This window comes from Caloenas nicobarica, chromosome 18 (genome assembly GCF_036013445.1).
Source record: "Caloenas nicobarica isolate bCalNic1 chromosome 18, bCalNic1.hap1, whole genome shotgun sequence".
Taxonomy (NCBI): Eukaryota; Metazoa; Chordata; class Aves; order Columbiformes; family Columbidae; genus Caloenas; species Caloenas nicobarica.
The window spans coordinates 7645887-7664301 of NC_088262.1; the positions used below are offsets into that span (position 1 = coordinate 7645887).

General features: G+C 39.2%; 1 protein-coding gene across 10 annotated transcripts in view; it reads left to right on the plus strand.

Annotated features, from left to right (window-relative positions):
• The window catches only part of TNRC6C (trinucleotide repeat containing adaptor 6C), a 93734-nt gene extending 78604 nt beyond the window's left edge, over positions 1-15130 (plus strand). For 7 of the 10 annotated variants that reach the window (XM_065647500.1, XM_065647506.1, XM_065647503.1 and 4 more), the window contains 11 exons: positions 330-452; positions 1777-1860; positions 2153-2384; positions 4099-4266; positions 5387-5578; positions 5726-5869; positions 7239-7355; positions 9722-9916; positions 11584-11654; positions 12298-12437; positions 14371-15130. In XM_065647500.1, the coding sequence (XP_065503572.1) occupies positions 330-452; positions 1777-1860; positions 2153-2384; positions 4099-4266; positions 5387-5578; positions 5726-5869; positions 7239-7355; positions 9722-9916; positions 11584-11654; positions 12298-12437; positions 14371-14731 (1827 nt within the window). In that variant the 3' untranslated portion in view covers positions 14732-15130. The remainder of the gene's footprint in view (positions 1-329; positions 453-1776; positions 1861-2152; positions 2385-4098; positions 4267-5386; positions 5579-5725; positions 5870-7238; positions 7356-9721; positions 9917-11583; positions 11655-12297; positions 12438-14370) is intronic. The other 3 variants (XM_065647505.1, XM_065647507.1, XM_065647510.1) reach the window with 1 other exon arrangement.
• The last annotated feature ends 3285 nt before the right edge of the window (positions 15131-18415 follow it).

Genomic DNA, 18415 nt, shown 5'->3' on the forward strand with positions numbered 1-18415 from the left:
CAGCAAGCACATTACGTGGGTAAGAAGTTCTAGTGTGTACACTCTGTACATCATCTGTGTGGGCACGTTCTCTTGCTTCTTTTTACAAAAAGTAGTGTTTCTAGAGAGCTGGGGAGTTCGTTCTCAGCCCTTTTTCTATAAATGGACGTTTGAGTATGGTTATTAAGATTTCTATTAGAGTCTCTTGTAAATTTTTTTGGTGGCTTGTGGTACTACTTCTGGTAATAGTAATATTTTCCAGCTGATGTCCTGTGACTCTTATTAACAGCTTACACAGTTGCCAGTGTTAAAAGTAAATGTACAATGCTTAATACACTGTTCTTTCTTAGGTTCAAGCACAGCTTTTGCAGTTTGCAGCAAAAAACATTGGTCTCAGCCCTGCACAGTTAACCTCGCCAATTAATAATCCTCAGCATATGACGATGTTGAACCAGCTCTATCAGCTGCAGCTGGTAAGTTAAAAGACACTGCAAATAAGCTCTAAAGCAGAACTGAAGGCATGAAGATAAAATAAGAGAATGGCTAACTAAGTTTTTAAGTGGACGTGATGGAGCTTTAAAACAATCAGATGTCAGTTTCTTTAAGAAAGTTTCCTTTCAAAGAAACAAAATCATGGGTTTTGCCTCAGGCTTTATAAATAGTAATTTGTGGAATAATTATCCTCTATAGCTGATCAGTGGAACTAAAACATCAGTTCTCTTTGTACTGGTATGAATAACATATATTCTCAAAGAGCACTGATCTGTGGATTACACGCCAGTGTATGCAACTAATTGACCAACTGGGAAGTTTGTGTCACAACATAACGAGAGAAATCTTGGCAGTACTGGTCACCTGAGTTACCTGGATGATTTCCTTCAGTTGCCTCACTAAATAATAAAGGGTAGGGTAAATTTCCTGTAATTAATGGAATGGATATTAAAAACATCATGTGATAAGAACTACTTTTTTTTAAGTTGGGTACTTTTGCTAGATTTGCAAATTTCATGTACGCGTGTATGTGTATGAAAATATTTAATTGGATTTTATGAATATTTTAAAAAGAGATACTGGTAACAGTAAGTCAGTATTTGCTGGGGTTAAATATAAAATTGAGGATGACAAACTAGTTTAGTTGCTGATCTCAATGTGCTAATCAAACTCTTTTATTAGTAACAGTGTTTGGTACTGTTGTTCATTTCTGGTTATGCTTCCTAGTTTTGAGGAGCACAGCATTGATCTCATGCCATGATAATAACTGAGTGGCATCCAGCTACTTAAAAAAATATCTGTACAGAACGTTTTTGGATTTCAAATTCACGTGTTTCAGAGAAACACCTTGGAAAAAAAATTACTGTCCAGTTAACCACATTTTAATTGTGGATTTTTTTCTGGAATAAAGCAGCACAACTGATTAAATACAAAGTGTTGTCAGAACTCAAAATGGCCAAACCAAAATTAACTATTGGTATTTATCCTGTTTGTATGATATTATACACTTCTATTTTAATTTTGCTTTGTCTTACTTTTTTTAGAGAAAAAATAGGTTCCTATCTTTAAATAATACTCATTGGTCACAAACTTACTCATCAGGTGTTTTTATTGACATGTTTGGTTTTATACTGGACTTAAATTTATTTTATAATGCATTTTAAGCAAGATTGCTACTTTTGCCTCATTGACTGTTTTCAGAAAACTCCAGTGTTTCCCTTTTCTATTTTATAATGTTCCGGAGCAGTTCAAGCAAGGGCTTGTTGTATCTGTCAGGACCTCTGACCTCTCCTCTCTCTCTCGCAGGCGTACCAACGTTTACAAATCCAGCAGCAGATGTTACAGGCTCAGCGTAATGTTTCCGGACCCATGAGACAACAGGAGCAGCAAGTAGGTTTCCCTGCCGTTAGAGTTTGGTTTCAATAGCTTAAAGCAATTGTGCTACGTTATACCAAAGCAGCCAGAGCATCCCTAGAAACAATTACACAGCACATGGCTTGAATATTGAAAAGGGAGAGTGCTAGAGTAATAAAGCTATTTTAGTTGGAAGAAAGCTCTTCAACCGTTCAGTCTGGTTTTATTTGTAAATAGATCTATTGTGTTATTTCACTGTAGAGAAAGACACAAGAAACCTGGTGCCTTTTTGTTCAATTGAGCATTTATTGATTCTTTTTCTCACCAGGTTGCACGTACAATCAATAACATGCAGCAGCAGATCCAGCAGCACCAGCGCCAGCTGGCCCAGGCCCTGCTTATGAAGCAGCAGCCTCCCCCTCCACATCTATCTTTGCACCCCTCTGCAGGCAAATCAGCCATGGATAGCTTTTCACCCCATCCCCAGGCTCCCGGCCTTCCTGACCTGCAGACCAAAGAGCAACAGTCTTCACCGAACACCTTTGCTCCTTACCCTCTTGGTGAGTGCCCTGCATTAAAGCTATTCCATACAAAAAAGATAGAGGGAGTATATTTCATTAATTCAGCATCTAAATGTTTTGCTTCACAGTGTAACAAATACAGAAACACAGAAGATATGTTTATTAAATAACGTTGAAATGCCAAAACGAAATCATGGTGTTATGTGCCTGTCTGGTAGCTGTTCAGGTGGGCTGTATTTGCTCACCTCTGCTCTGCCTACAAGTATCACAACAGAAGATTTGCTTAATTAACTATCTATGTATGTTGCTATCTGTGAACTAAACATAAATTAACAGCATCATGTTGTAAAATACACAAATGTTATATTGAAGTCAGGCAAAGTGAGTAGTTAGTTTTCCACTCTAATCAGCACTGGTAAAGCATCAATGTTAATCAATGTCTTTCAAGAAAGATACGGATAAGTTTGAAAGAGTGCAGTGAGTGTTGTGCAGATGATTAGATGTTTCAAAAACAAAACTGCTAAGGAAAAAATGAAATCCTCTGCTCACTTTAGTCTAAAGAGAAGACTTAAGAGACATGCAGAAATCTTCAAAAATGTAAAAGATAGCTTTGAAGATGTTTTCTTGCATGTGGCTAATGCAAGAGGTAATAAATTTCTGTTGCATCAAAGGAGATCCAGTTAAACATTAAGGATCACTTATTTACTTTAAGCAAAGTAGAATACTGGAATAAATTACCTGGGAAGTTTCTGAAATCTTCTTTACCAGTTATTTTGTGGTAGGTTAGACACAACTCTGTCAAATAGGATTGATTTCAAAATAATGTATTTGGCCTTGAGACAGGGTTAACAGAAGAACCTTTCAGACCTATTTTCTGTGTTTGTTTTATATATGCTACAGACTTCATTTATGACATAAAGGAATTAATTTAATCTCTTTGTGACTCTTTATGCTGTGTACAATAGAATTGCCAAGCTTTATCTACCATGCAGCAGTTAAGAAGGTAATTTTGAGTGCTATGGTGAGCTGTTATACAGCAGGAAGCATCAGAAGGCAGAAGAATTTATGAATTAAAGGCCTAAGTCTGAGGTTCTTATCATATCTCAGCTTCCTGTGATCTGCTAACATTCAGGATTACATATCCAAAAGGACCCAGATTCGTGTCACAGAAGCACGTAAAAATTATTCCCTAAATACAGTCGGAGTGATTTTGTTCTGTGTATACAAAATGTATGCCCAAATAGTACAATACCTGCTCTGATGAATAGCTGCTGTTTCTCTGACCTTTTAATTAGTTGCTTTGTTTGGGATTTTTAAAATGTTGTTAGCAAAATAAAGTGGCAGACATCATGGGGGTGTGCTGGTGAGACATGAGGAATATTTTGGCTTAGCAATGGAATGCTCCAAATTCTTCACTGGTTTAAATGTAGTTCCAGCACATTCTTCCAGATTCTGAGGCAAGGGAAGAGACTGCGAGTAGAAATACTGACAGCTTTAAAATATTATCCCCACATCTTTTTTCTTTTTTCCTTCTAGCAAAGTTTTAACATTTTCTGAATTCATGGGAGTTATATTGGTCTTCACATAAAAGCAAAAGTTCTTGACAGCAGGTTAAAAATGTGTGTAATAAATAACTACAGATACGTGCCGATGTCTGGAAATCAATGTTTAATAATGTCTTTAGCTGGATTTTTAAACACCTCTTTTAATCCTCCAGTGTATTGTGGATATCTAACGACCTGTTTCCCCTTAGCTGGACTGAACCCGAACATGAATGTAAATAACATGGACATTACTGGTGGTTTGTCAGTGAAGGACACTTCTCAGTCCCAGTCTCGCCTTCCTCAGTGGACACACCCCAACTCAATGGATAATCTGTCTAGTGCTGCTTCTTCGCTTGACCAGAACTCCAGCAAGCACGGTACGTCGCTTCTAATCTCCGTGTCCGTCTGGCTGCTTGAGACTTGAGTCATATCGCACTTGTAATGTTTTTCTCATGTTACTATTTTCAGTTAGCGCTCATAAATGGTTGGTATGAAACACTCTTTGAGACTCTTGATATTTTTAAGATGGTTTCTGCAGCCACATTCAGCAATGCATTGAAGCTCTTGCTGCTATCACTCCCTACATGCAACGTAGGAATGTTTTTATAATTTGCTGAATTTCGTTGCTCAGAATGTGGATTTCAAGTATAACAAACCATGGGTGTTGGCAAAACAAGTCCCACAAGTTTCCCCTTACTCCAGGTCTGCATACCTTCAATCCAAAAAAACTTTACGTTGGCTTTCTCCCACAATTTTTCCAGTATCATCCACCTTTCACAGCCAGTGCTGTACAAAGGCGTGATGGATTGCTTAGTTACCGCCCTGGGAGTTAGGAGCAGAAGCTTCATATTTTTCCAGAAGTAACTGCTAATCTGTTTGAACACCTTTATCCCTAAACGCCTCCAGTATCCTGACTCGTTTATTCCTCTGTTTCCTGTACCAAGTTTATTCTGTTAGAACATGGTGCTCTGTCATTGTATCCTGGATTTTATTATGAGTGGTGTTAATTGTTTCTTTTACAGTAGTTTTTCGTTCTGCAAGTAGCTGTGGTCCTTATGCCAAATTCTTGTTTGATAGTTTGTAGGAATGTGAGAAAGGCTGTTTCTAATCATCCATCCTGTTAGCAATGAACACCAAGAGAAGGATGAGGAGGGAGCTTGCCTACAGTGATATTCTTTAGTATGCTGTCTCAGTAAATTCCTATTTACCATCAGTGTAATGATTTGAATTACTTAGTCTCTTTTTGGCAGTAACGTAGTCCAAATTTCTTTAACTTGAGTGTCTAGATTGTACCAGTGGTTTATCTCACAGCTATAATTCCTAGTAAGGCTTCAGAGGCTGCTAAGCCTTGCTTGCTGTGTTTATATTTTAATTTTCTTTTTATCTTTGTAATACAGAAAGAAAAAAAAAAAATAACAAAATGTAAGGACTGATGAAAACCCATACCCCAAATTAGTCCCACTCCTAAACAAAGCCTTTCTATTTCATTCATTACAGGTGCTATACCTGGAGGTTTAAGTATTGGTCCTCCGGGGAAGTCCTCCATTGATGACTCTTATGGCCGGTACGATCTGATTCAAAACAGTGAATCGCCTGCCAGTCCACCCGTAGCTGTTCCTCACAGCTGGTCACGTGCCAAAACCGATAGTGATAAAATTTCCAATGGCTCCAGCATAAACTGGCCACCAGGTAACAAAATACAAGGCATTCGTGTTTAACTGCTGTCCTTAAAAAGTATCGCTGTTTTTATTTATTGAATACTCATGCCTTCTGATATACAGGAACTTTGGAGAATTCCGACTTTATATACTCTTCTTTTTATTATCTTTGAAACAGAGTTTCATCCAGGAGTGCCGTGGAAAGGATTGCAGAATATTGATCCTGAAAATGACCCCGATGTTACTCCTGGAAGTGTTCCAACGGGGCCTACCATAAACACCACGATACAGGATGTTAATCGCTATCTTCTCAAAAGTGGAGGTAAACACACAAATTACATTCACATCTCATACAACCTAGCTGTTTGCCCCTAGGTAAGATTACCTGTTATTGTCAATACCCCTTCCGTTGAGATTGGAGCTTTCATGACATGCTGCCAGGAAGAGACTGTTTGAATACTGCACATGGAAGTGCACGGATCATATCAACAGAGCTGAGCTCCGTTGCTCTGGACACTTGGACAAAACCTGAGGTTTTGGGCTGATTTTTGGTTTACCCTGTTTACTAAATAAACTTCGCAGGGTCAGCTACTATGAGCTGAAAGTCTTAGCCACATGGAATCAGGAACAGTTTCAGCTCTGTGGGCATATGGGCCTTTGAATCTGATATAATTCCCTCACTCCTGCCTGGGAGTAGATTATTTCCAGAGAAGACATTGATAAATAGTTATTTTGCTTACAACTGATGTCTGTAGTAGTGTGTCCTGTGGAGCACAGAGGGTAAAGGTAAAGTTTGGTTGGTTGCTATTCCAGTTGAAAATGTGGCCTGTGTTTTTTACTGAGCCATAAGGGATGGGATTGTCTTTCTAACTCCTCCCTTCTGTCTCAGTACAGCGCTCTTTTCCAAAGAACTCACCTGTTTTTATTAGTCAGTTAAAGGTGTTTCAGCATCACAGTCCATCTGTGTATGTCAGGAATGCTAAGTCAGTTAGGATACATGCTTAATTTTGTTGGTGGCTAGAGAGAATACTTCCAGCTCTTCTGGTCTTTATAATGAAGGTATTTTGTGTTACATTCAGTTTCTGTATTTGCTGCCAGTAAGGAAATTGTGTGTATGCTTAGATAGCTCCTGCGATTGTAAGTGATGTACCATTTCATTTAATGTTATCAGTTTGAGAAGCGATTGCTAAAATATATGCTTGCTTTACTGAAAGTCTGCAAAAATCTGAAGATGTTTGTGAGCATTAGGATGTAGGAGAAGTGCTTAGCTTGGGTAATTTAGGACAAATCTCCCATGGTAAGAGGTTAGTTTATCACATGCATCTATGCTCATCTAGAGTTGCCATTGCTTAAGTCAGCTGGCAGAGCACTTGCATAAATCAAGCCTGTTCCTTGAGACAAAACACTTTAACACTAGTGTTTTGAGAGTCACGTAGCTTAAAGGAAATGAAGAATTTATCTTCTGCACAGGCGCTAGCACATTTGCTACTGTGCCAGCTTGCTTTTCTACTAAAGACTTCTGCTTCACTTTATCATGCTTTCTATAACATGTCATTCCTAGACTTCAGAAACCAGGCTGATTAAGGGAAATGCCTTGCATGGTTTGTATTTGCACGTTAATAGATTTGCTTATGTCACACCAAACATCATTATGCCCATCTTTCTTAGTTGCTTCTCTGCTGGTTCTGCAGGGTCATCCCCAACATCATCTCAGAATGCCACGCTGCCTTCATCGAGTGCCTGGCCGCTTAGTGCCTCCGGCTACAGTAGCTCTTTCAGCAGCATTGCATCCGCACCTAGCATTGCAGGTACGAAAAATGGCCTTTCTACTTTCACATCTTTCTGCATTCTGAGAAAAGGCCCTAGAAAGCGCTTTCCCAGTTATTACAGTAGTGCTACTACAGACAGAAGCACGTTTTTCAGTCCTGTGCTGGGTAGGCAGCTCTGCTGGCAGCTCTTCGGTGCTGAGCGTTGGATGGTATTTATTCCACGTGGTGCCACATCCTGTCACTCTCTAGTGGCATCAAGATCTCTTGATGACCATTTCCGTTGCAACTTTGAGGAGGAATATTCTATTGTCTTAGGACCTCAGTAGAAACACCCCCACTCTTCCAGTAAGAGCTGATACGAAATTTTTGTTACAAAACTCACTGTTAAAAGTGAACCATCTTCAGCTCAGGAAAATAGTAGTACTTCAAGGAGGTACTCTGCATGGCTCTGGAGGGGTTGCGTTTGAGACTCTTAAATGTCTTTTAACAGTAAATCCAAAGCCTGGTGCTCCTCTGTAATATGTCTGAGCCTGTAGATGGTCTATATAATATGTGAATTACCCCATTTTTTTAATAAGCTATAAATTCTGGAGTATCTCTCTCTGCAAATCATGGAAATTTTGCTTGTGAATTGGCTACCTAAATATCCAGATTAACCCATTATAAAAATGTGTTGGGGCTGTTGTATGGATTGTATTAGCATTTTCATATCTAATTGGTGAAAATCCTCCACTCCTTTGAATAAATGAAGCTGCAGCCTCCAGGTCCTACTGCAGAATGCAGAACAAAAAGGGTTTGTTTGAAATGTTTTGCTCCAATGAAAGGAAAAGAAAGGAATGGGTTGCTTTTCTTTTATCTGCCATGCGTTTCTGCTTTATTTGCTTTTTATTTTTTTGCGGTACCATCTAATCTTCGTGTTAACCCCCTGAGAAATAGTGACATAGCAACATCTAATCTGTGGTAATGTGCATGTGTCATGTCCTACATCACAGGCTGAATTGCTCTGAGTTCTAAAACTCGAACCTTCCCCCTTTCTCCCCACCATTTTACCCTAGTTAATGTCTTCGTTATCATTGTCAACTTATTTTTTTTGCTACATTTTGCAAGAAGATGGGAGAGTGGTTGCCCTGTCACTTAAATTGTTATGATTAAGTTTAAAATCTTTTCAGTTAAATGGTATGGAAATATAGATGCAATTTGAAGAATGTGTGTGTAACTGAGGCTGTGATTTGGTGACTGGTAAATTTGGCTTTAGGACTAAAAAAACAAACAACAAACAAAACAACCTCAATGGCTGCCTGATGCAAAGCACTGCTTCAGTATAAGCTTAATCTGCCAGTGCAAATCTGCTTTTTAAAAATATCACAAGATCTTTGGATCTTGGACTTCGTCAGACCAAGTATTTTCTCACTCTCTGCAGCCAACATTAAAGCATTAAGGTAGCATAATGCCAAGATCATTTGCTCTGGCAGAAGACGCAATGACGTGGCCATTTCAGTCCATTCCAGGCAAACACGTGCTGCTAATGTTGGTAACGGTGGGACTCTGGTGTGACAAGGAAATTGGACTGTAATTTCACAACATATGCTGGTACAAGGAAGAAAGGCAGGGATGTGAAAGTCTAAAGCTGAATAAAGAGTTTTGGTTTGGTATCCATAATTTGGATCAATTTTGTCTGAATGCTAAACTGTTATTTTGGGGGTTTATATTATTTTATAAAACATTGATTTAGCAAGAACACTAGTAAGGTAGTTTAAAAACTGGTTAGGGAAATAAACTGAGCAGTAAAAAGTTACAAAGAGAGACAGGTTGTGATATGACCTAATCTTCTGAAGACTTCATTTTTCTCAAAGACACTTGGAAAAAAGAGTATCTGTCACTTTGAATAGTCAGAAATACAGTTTTTGTTGGTCTTTGATCTTTGAAATTTCAATAATAAATCAGAATATGGATATACTGTTTATATTTGGTAAAATAAGTTGTGTAAGAAAAAGTGGTTAAGTTCTATTAAACCTTGGAGAGAGACAATCTTGAAGTGTTTTATTATAATTTTGATGAAATTAGATTTCAAATACTGAAGTCCATTTTCTGCTCTTTTTACATATATTGTCTTTTACAAGAAAGCAAACTAGATTTTAACAAGGGAGCTGTATACGTAGCAGGTGTTGTGAGATTCATTAAATATAAAATTCTTTGAAAACGTAAATGCGTTAGCAAACATTAAAGTGTTAGGAGGTGCAAAGGCTATAGGATTTATATCACTGGATGGTACAGAATGCTGTTCTTTCCTCTCCTGGAAAGCTGTAAGAATGTAGTCAATGCAGAAGCTTGATGATTACCCATCCTACTTGGTGTAACAGTTGTTGCTAACTAAAACTACACCAATATATTTTTTTCTGTTGCAGGTAAATTGTCAGACATCAAGTCTACTTGGTCCTCTGGCCCGATCTCTCACACACAAGCCTCTCTGTCCCATGAACTATGGAAGGTACCCAGAAACACTACTGCTCCGACGAGACCACCGCCAGGCTTAACCAACGCCAAGCCATCATCCACGTGGGGTGCCAGTCCCCTGGGCTGGACCAGCTCCTACTCCTCCGGTACTCCAGGCTTCTGTGGTTTATACCACCCCACTCCCTTCTTTTTATAATTGTTTGGGGTTTTTTTTCCTATGTTACAATAATGAGGTACCTCACAGCTGTGTATTGGGCTCCAGAAACTTGAGGTTTAATACAAGTAGAGTGCTTCTGGTTTGGGGATGAAGCTCATGTCTGTTTATTTTAGGTAGGATATGTTGTAAATGAAGCTGTCATCTTTTAGGTGGTTGTAGCGAGGAGGGGTTGGTCTCTCTTCCCAGGTAACAACAAGTCATAGGATGAGAGGAAATGACCTCAGGTTGTGCCAGGGAGGTTGAGGTTGGATCTGGGGAACAATTTCTTCCCCAAAGGGCTGTGGGGCATTGGAACAGGCTGCCCAGGGCAGTGGTGGAGTCACCATCCCTGGAGGGGTTGGACAGACAGAGATGAGGCTCTCAGGGACATGGTTAGTGGTGGACTCGGTGGTGTTGGGTTAATGGTTGGACTCAATGACCTTACAGCTCTTTTCCAACTAAAATGATTCTATGATTCTATTAGTAATTGTAGGAATTGGCAAGTCACTTAATTCCAACCAGGATTTTTTTCCCATTTCCTTAATTTCTAAAAATACCTTTTAAATATGTTTCTTTTTTTGTGGTATGATCTATGATTGCCTACAAGGCTTCAAGATGAATGAATCAGCCCATGGAATTTAATATGAAACACACTTTTGGAGCATGGATGTGAAGCATTTAGGACCTGATGGCATTGCAGGAACCTCAGGGAATGTCTTAATTTTTTCATGCAGGCTCTTCTTTTAAATGTCATGGTTTTGCTTAAGTACAAATATGAGAAAACATTTATCTGGCTATATAAATATATCTGTCATCTTTGTGAAGTATTGACAGCTTCAAAGTATTACACCTGCTTTATAAAGCTGGCTGTTTCATTAATCTTCTTTCACTAAGTTGAGAATTAAATGATCTTCCCTCTTCTTGGCATTTATTTTGGATCTGTTTTCTTCACTGAAACCCCACCTGGTGGGCAGATACTGCTGGCACCAGGATTCTCCCTGGAGCCTGAGTGTGGTCATGCATGTCACAACAGAAGTACTGCGGTTTCTCAAATGCCACTTAGAAATATCAAGCTTGTAGAGTTTCTCATTGTAAAACATCAGGCTGGAGTTGGAAAAGCAGGTTTTGTTAGTTATGTCTTTGTCTCTTTAATCAGAACACTGTTAGTGCAGAAATGCGTGTTTTGAATAAGTCACATACATTAATTTATCATTGGCAAGATAGAATGCTGCAGTGCTGTAGAAATCTTTAATAGCAAGCAGCGATCTGAGCTTGCACGTCTGAATGGCTTTTAAAATGTATCTGCTGGATTAATTCTAACGTAACCTGAAGGTGCAGTTTGTTGCAGTGTCATACCGGCATCCCCTTGTTTCCTAATAGTTATTGTGGGAATGTGAAAAATGCCACAGATGTTTTAAATGTAACAAAAGCAGGTTTGCATTCAGCAACCTTTCATTCTGAAGAAGACAATAAATGAAGATGTGGGGAAACTGCTGTAGGATTTGTTTTCAGTAGCAATAACGCTTGCTAGTATGTGGTGATTCCAGATAAGTTTTCTTCTTGTAATGTGCTCTCTACATCATGATAAAATGTTTTGTTGTGGAATTTGTGTTGTAGGTTCTGCATGGAGTACTGACAGCTCAGGGAGAACAAGCAGCTGGCTGGTTCTTCGAAACCTCACACCCCAGGTAAATGGAATTGTACATAAGCAGTTCTGAAAACAGACCTGGCACATTTAAGAGATAATAAGAAGGACGTTTGTCAACCTTGGGCATTTGGTTCATTTGAAGGGAAAAGAATTATTCTGCATTTATTACAAGCGTCTGTCTTCTACAGAGAATTTTTTAAGTTTTCGAAGTGCTGTCAAATCAAGTATGAACTTTTAATACTGTAATTAGTCATTCAGTGCGCGCCATTTGCATATGTGGAAGTTTGGAAGTGAATGATGTTTTAGAGCAGATACAGAGATGTAAAATCTCCTTTTCCTATGTGTTTGGGGTTTTTTTTATTATTCTCCTAAGTCTGTCAAATCCTCTAGTCCTCCTTGTAGTGCCACTCACAAGGAAGAACATAGGCCACAAAGCTTTGGATATAAACATCCAAATTAATTTTGGGGAAAATTTAGTTATATTTATGAGCTATGTGTTTTTCCTTTGACTTATTTCTGGACTTTTGATAAGTTTATAATTAAATTCTTCGTACGGAAGAAGGACTTTTTTTTTTTCTTTCACCTGTACTTGTTCTTTAGCTTTTAAAACTTGTTTAGTTAACAAGTATTTAAAGTGAAATCACACAAATACAGATAACCTTTCCCCTCTTCCCTCTCACCAGATCGATGGTTCCACGCTGCGGACACTGTGTTTGCAACATGGCCCTCTGATAACATTCCACTTGAACCTGACGCAAGGGAATGCTGTGGTCCGATACAGTTCCAAGGAAGAAGCAGCCAAGGCCCAAAAGTCTCTGCATATGTACGTTTCTGCCCTCTCTTCCCTTTGTTATGAAACCGGTTTTATCTCAGAAACTATTTTCTTAGGCATTTAGGTAGTTTAATCCAATTTTGGAAAATACCTAATGAGAGTGACAAAAAATAACTGGGGACTAGATACTCATATACTACTGAATAAGAGATCGTTACAAATTTCGATAATAGGTATTGGCATTAATAATACACTCAGTAAAGAGAAAGTAAACAGAAAGGACAAAACAGTGATAAATAAAGGATGTGTTTGTGGTGGTCACCTTTTTTAAAGGAGTTAGGAAAGAAATTGAAAGAAATGTATGACAACAAAATGTGTTTTAAGTGGTTTAAAATCCATGGGACTAACTAGTGTGCTACACAAGAGCTGGAGAATTTTAGTGATAAAATCAGTGACATGAGAGAGGACTAAGAATAGAGGCTGATATTTCAGAAGAATACTTAGGTCCTTATAGTTGGGAAGCAATTTTCTTTATCAACAGGTTATAGGGTGAGTATAGTGAAAAATACTGATCATAGCAGACACGTCATTTGGAGCCAGCTGTACTACTGGCCAATTACCTTCCTGTACTTAGAAATTCAGGAGCAATGGTTACTCCCTATGTAAAGTTGCAACTGTGTTCCCATTATGAACGTGATCAACAGAAATTGTAGTAATAATTATTATGTTAATGACCACGTTGTTTCTTCAACTGTTGAACATTCCTTAATTAAATACTACAAAATAGCATTCAGAACAACTGGAGATGAAAAATTGACCCTTCTTAGTTACATCAGTTTAGGTGTGGACATCAGATAAAAGAAATAATGCCGAAGGCAAAATTAATATGTGCGTTTAAACATAAGTGCATATTTGAAATATGTACGCGGCGGCATCCTTACATTATCAGTGGTCTGGAAGGCCTCTGTTTAAATTGGTTTTTAATGTGTTGTGGCACAACTATAGTTACACGCTGGCAAGGATAAGACAGCCCTTTCTGAATGAAAAGGCTTGAGCTATTAATATACGTGTGTTTGGTTTACTGGCAGGGTGACAATGTAAAATACAACAGGATTTGTGGAAGCCAGTGTTAGCGTGCCAAGGGATATCGGCCACTATCTGTTTCACAGATAAATGTTTACATGGAGTTGATCACTGGAAAATACATCTCAGAGCCAACAGTCCCAGATCCCATCTGATCCGAGAACAGCTTGCTCACACTCTCCACCTCTGGTTGTGTGGGGTTTTTCGCTCTGTTAATTAGGAGGAGCGGTGATTGGCATAACTCTTCACCTCAAATTCAACTTGAGGGAACATGGATTTAGATTCATAGAATCATAGAATCATTTCAGTTGGAAGAGACCCTCAGGATCACTGAGTCCAACCATAACCTAACCTAACTCTAGCACTAAACCATGTCCCTGAGAACCTCGTCTAAACGCCTTTTAAACCCCTCCAGGGATGGTGACTCCACCACTGCCGTGGGCAACCTGTTCCAATGCCCGGCAGCCCTTTGGGGAAGAAATTGTTCCCAAGATCCAACCCCAACCTCCCCTGGCGCAACTTGAGGCCGTTTCCTCTGGTCCTGGCGCTTGTTCCTGGGGAGCAGAGCCCGACCCCCCTGGCTCCAAGCTCCTTTCAGGCAGGTCAGAGATCAGAAGGTCTCCCCTCAGCTCCTGTTCTCCAGCTGAACCCCCAGCTCCCTCAGCTGTTCCCATCACACTTGTGCTCCAGCCCCTTCCCCAGCTCCGTTCCCTTCTCCCAACTCTCTCTAGTATTTCAATGTCCTTCGTATGACGAAGGGCCCAAAACCAAACACAGTATTCAAGGTGCGGCCTCACCAGTGCCGAGCACAGTGGCACAATCACATTCACGTCAGATATTCCCCAAAACGCCCTTTGCGCCCCGTGTTTCATACCGCTGCGCCTTTTGCTTTTCTCCGCAGGTGTGTCCTGGGAAACACTACCATCCTGGCCGAGTTTGCTGGCGAAGAAGAAGTGAACCGTTTCTTAGCGCAGGGCCAGGCGCTGCCGCCCACCTCCAGCTGGCAATCCAACAGCAGCACCGGCCAGAGCCGCCTGGGCTCCTCCAGCAGCTCCCACGCTTTGGTGCGCAGCGACGCCGGGCACTGGAACCCTTCCTGCCTGGGGGGCAAGGGGAGCAGCGACCTGCTCTGGGGGGGGGTCCCCCAGTACTCCAGCAGCCTCTGGGGACCCCCCAGCACCGACGACGGCAGAGTTATCGGGAGCCCCACACCTTTGAATACTCTTCTTCCGGGTGATCTTCTCAGCGGGGAGTCCATCTAGGAAAAAAAAAAAAAAAAAAGAGAAACAAAATGGAAATAACAATCATCAGCACTAAAGGAAAAAAAAAAATTGTAACCCTTTCCAGTCCTGGGTTTGATGAAGAAATCCAGCTTTAACCGATCAGACTGGCAGCCCTTTTTTTAGTACCTCTGTCCGGTATCAAAAATGAAACTGCAGAAGTCCTTGTGAACTGTTCATGAAACAGTATGGGCTACTCTTGGTCAGTGTCACATGCTAATGACAGGTTTGTTTTGTTTTTTTGTTTCATGGCTTTTTGTTTTATGTCGTCTTTTTATGTTTGTATGGTGATTTTAAAAACCGAGTATAAAAGCTGCTTAGAATAGGTCTATCATGAAGGGCACTTTTCAGAATTTGGGCTGGAAAGGGTTATTTTATCAACTTGGGGGTGGGGAGGGGGGGAAGGGGAAATGAAAGCCTATTAAAAATGAGCCTGTGACTATTATGCACATTACCAGAGGCGGACCCAATAATCAGAAAGGGTGAAGTGAGATATTTACCATTGGTACAGAAAAGTGACGAATCTGGATGGAAACTCTTGACTGTACAGGTTGAAGGGGGAGGGAGGGCAGGGTGGGGTATCTCTGTGTCCACTACTCCCATGGATCTGCCTATGCACATTACCCTTGTTTCATTACTTTTTCATGTCATTTTTTTAAATCCCAAAAAAAAGAAAAAGTTTAAAAAAAAAATTTAAAAAAAAAGGAAAAACAACAAAAAAAAAAAGAAAAAAAACATATCAACATGCAAATACTTGAATCCAGCAGGCCAACAACAAAATGTGAACACTTTCTAAGTCTAATTATTACACTTCCAGGTCAGCATCAGTACACAAAAAACAGGCTCTAAGAAGTTTTTTTAAAGTTCAGACTATACGTTTTTGTTGGAAAAGTGTATGTGCGAGTGTGTGTGTGTTTGCGTGTATGTGTGTGCCCATGTGTGGTTTAACTACAAGTGTGAATTTTTTTCCTTTTATTCAGTATATGCTTTTTATTTGCTCATTGGTCAAATGTTTAATTGTTATTAGCTTCTAACTTTGCACTGAGTGTCCGCAGCCCTTCTTGTAGCTAATCCTATGATGTTAAAAAGAAAAAAAAAGAAAAAAAAAAAAAAGAAACTGATAGAAGGGGCCGGCGACAATTCACGTGTAAATGTTTACTCAAGGACTCTTATCGCATTTTAAAAATTACAGTGTGTATCTCTGGAGAATAATATGTATATCTACCTTTAGCGGCTTTTTATTGTGGACTAATGCAAGAAAATTATTACCGGAGTATTGCACCATTTTTCCATTTGGAATATAAAGTTTAAAAAAAAAAATAACTCTTGTTGAACTGTGGCCATAGATAATTGTAAAGAGTGAATAGTTCCCTTGCAAGCAGGAACAGAAACAAGCACTTGGACATAGGTTTTGACTGCTTTTGGAGGAGCCAGGAGTTTTGGCTCCCACCTGTTTACAGACCTTTTTTTCTCCTTCAAACTTTAAAATAAAAAAAGGAATTAAAAAAAAAAAAAAAAAAAAAAAAGACTTCCATCGTAAAGAAAACTTATTTTCAGAATGAAGATATGCTACTTCAGAGCTCTGGGATTGAACAGTGTTGTTGTATTATTCTTTCCTTTGGCCATTGCTGTGTACTATTTTTGTTGTTGTTTTCCTCCTCTTCGTCGAAGTGGCGAAAACTTTGTGATCACTATCTTGCACATGGTGGAAGATGTCTCAGGAAAGCCGGGTTTCCCGAGGAGCAACTCCACACCATTTCATGTATTTTTAAAAACCCAACTCCTAGCACTGAAGATATTATTAAAAAACAAAATAAAATAAAAAAAAGACAGTAAGAAAGAAGAAAATACCTAATCTAATGTGTAGCAGTTACATATTTACCAAATAATGGACTCAAAAGAAATAGATGTTTGAAGAGTGCTTTATATATTAAAAAATCGCTTTATGTTTAAAAAAAGATCAATGTTTTTGATTGTTTTGAAAGGAAGAAAGACAATGGAATAACATACACTTCATGTATGTTTTAAAAATTATATGAACATTGTGCTCCCTGCCTGCTTGGATCAGGAAACTTGTGCATTACTTTTTTTTTTTCTTTATTTTTTTTTCTTTTTCTTTTTTTTTTTTTTTGGAAGATTAGCTTTTTAATGGTTTTATCAGATTTAAAGGGTCCTGCAAGATTGCAAATTAACAAAAGCTGGTTTTATAGAGGATCATGAACTATGCACAAACTGGGTTCAAGACTTGTTTTGTTTCTCAAGTTTTAGTAGTGTATTTAGCTGAGTAACCTTTCCTCAGAGTAATTGCATCTCATTGCCATTACACGCCTCCTACATATATATTTTATATATATATACACACACACTCTTATATAAAATATGTATGTGTGTATGTGCGTGTTTACATACAATTTTCCATGCTGAAGTTTAGCATTGAGTTGTAGAAAAACTCCTGATATTTTAAAATTGGGAATGAAAATTTCTGTTTCAGGGTTGGGGGGGAGCGGGGTGGGGTTGTTTTGAGGCTTTTTTTTTTTTTTTTGCCTTTTTGGATTAAAGATGTCTGTAACTCTGAGATTAAAAACAAAAACAATTGTGGCTTTTAATGTTTATTCTCCTCATAGAATGTGATTGTTAAAAGAACATGCACCGAAAGTTGCTTTCAAGAGTACGAAGATTCTTTGAAACTTAATAAATCGCAGTTTTTTCTTGGCTGTTCAAATAATGTGTATTTTTCTTTTTATGCAGGGGATACTAAAGTATATATATATATATAGTTAAGTGTGTTGAGGTATTTCATGGAAGAAGTTGAACTCTTTCGGTGTTACTGAGAATCCATTGGGCAGTCAGGCAGGTCCCACTTGGTGATCGATTTCTCACCAGCTTGTGCCACCAACACTTTGCATATCGCAGCCAGGAGTGCTGCATCAAAAGCAGTCAGCCTTTTTTTTTTTTTTTTTTGGCTAGAATTACGTTTTTCTCCTTTATTCATGTCTTTTGTAGGTGAATTGCTAACATCTATAAATATTGCGAGGCTGATGGGTCCTCGCTAGCGCTACCATTCAGTCACCCTCTGCCCTTCTGTTTTCTGCACCTGGATGTCTGGCTCTAAAAAGCCAGTTCCACTAAATTTTATGAGTTGGCCAAATAGCCCGTAAATAAAATAGGTTAGAAACACCAAAATGTTTGGCCTTTCAGGTTTTGAAGTTAAGGGAGATGTTGGCAGTGGCTCACGTTAGGAGACAAATCACAGGCTTGTGGAGGGACCCAAACTTGCTCCATCTCCCTTTTTTGTGTGAAGAGGAGCTTGTGTTCTCCACCGATCCATTTGAGAAGGCAAAAAAACCCTAAGGTGAAGAACTGGAATAATAAAAAAGCCGTTCACAGCCTCACCCGCTGGGACGGAGCCCGTCTGCCGTCACTGGGATTACTGGTTGCTGTGCCGCAAACTGGAAGTTTAATAACGCCCGTGGGGCGGGGGGACCCCAACAACTCTTGAGAGTTTGCTGGCTGATAAAATACACTTAAAAATCATCAAATCTTAGACTTGGGGGTGACTTCTGTTACCTAAACTGCTACAATACCCAGTCGGAAGCCTCTTCTAAATTTAATTCTCAATATCGCCCCGAAGTTGCTCAGCTGTTGCCGTGGTGGTTTTTCTCTGTG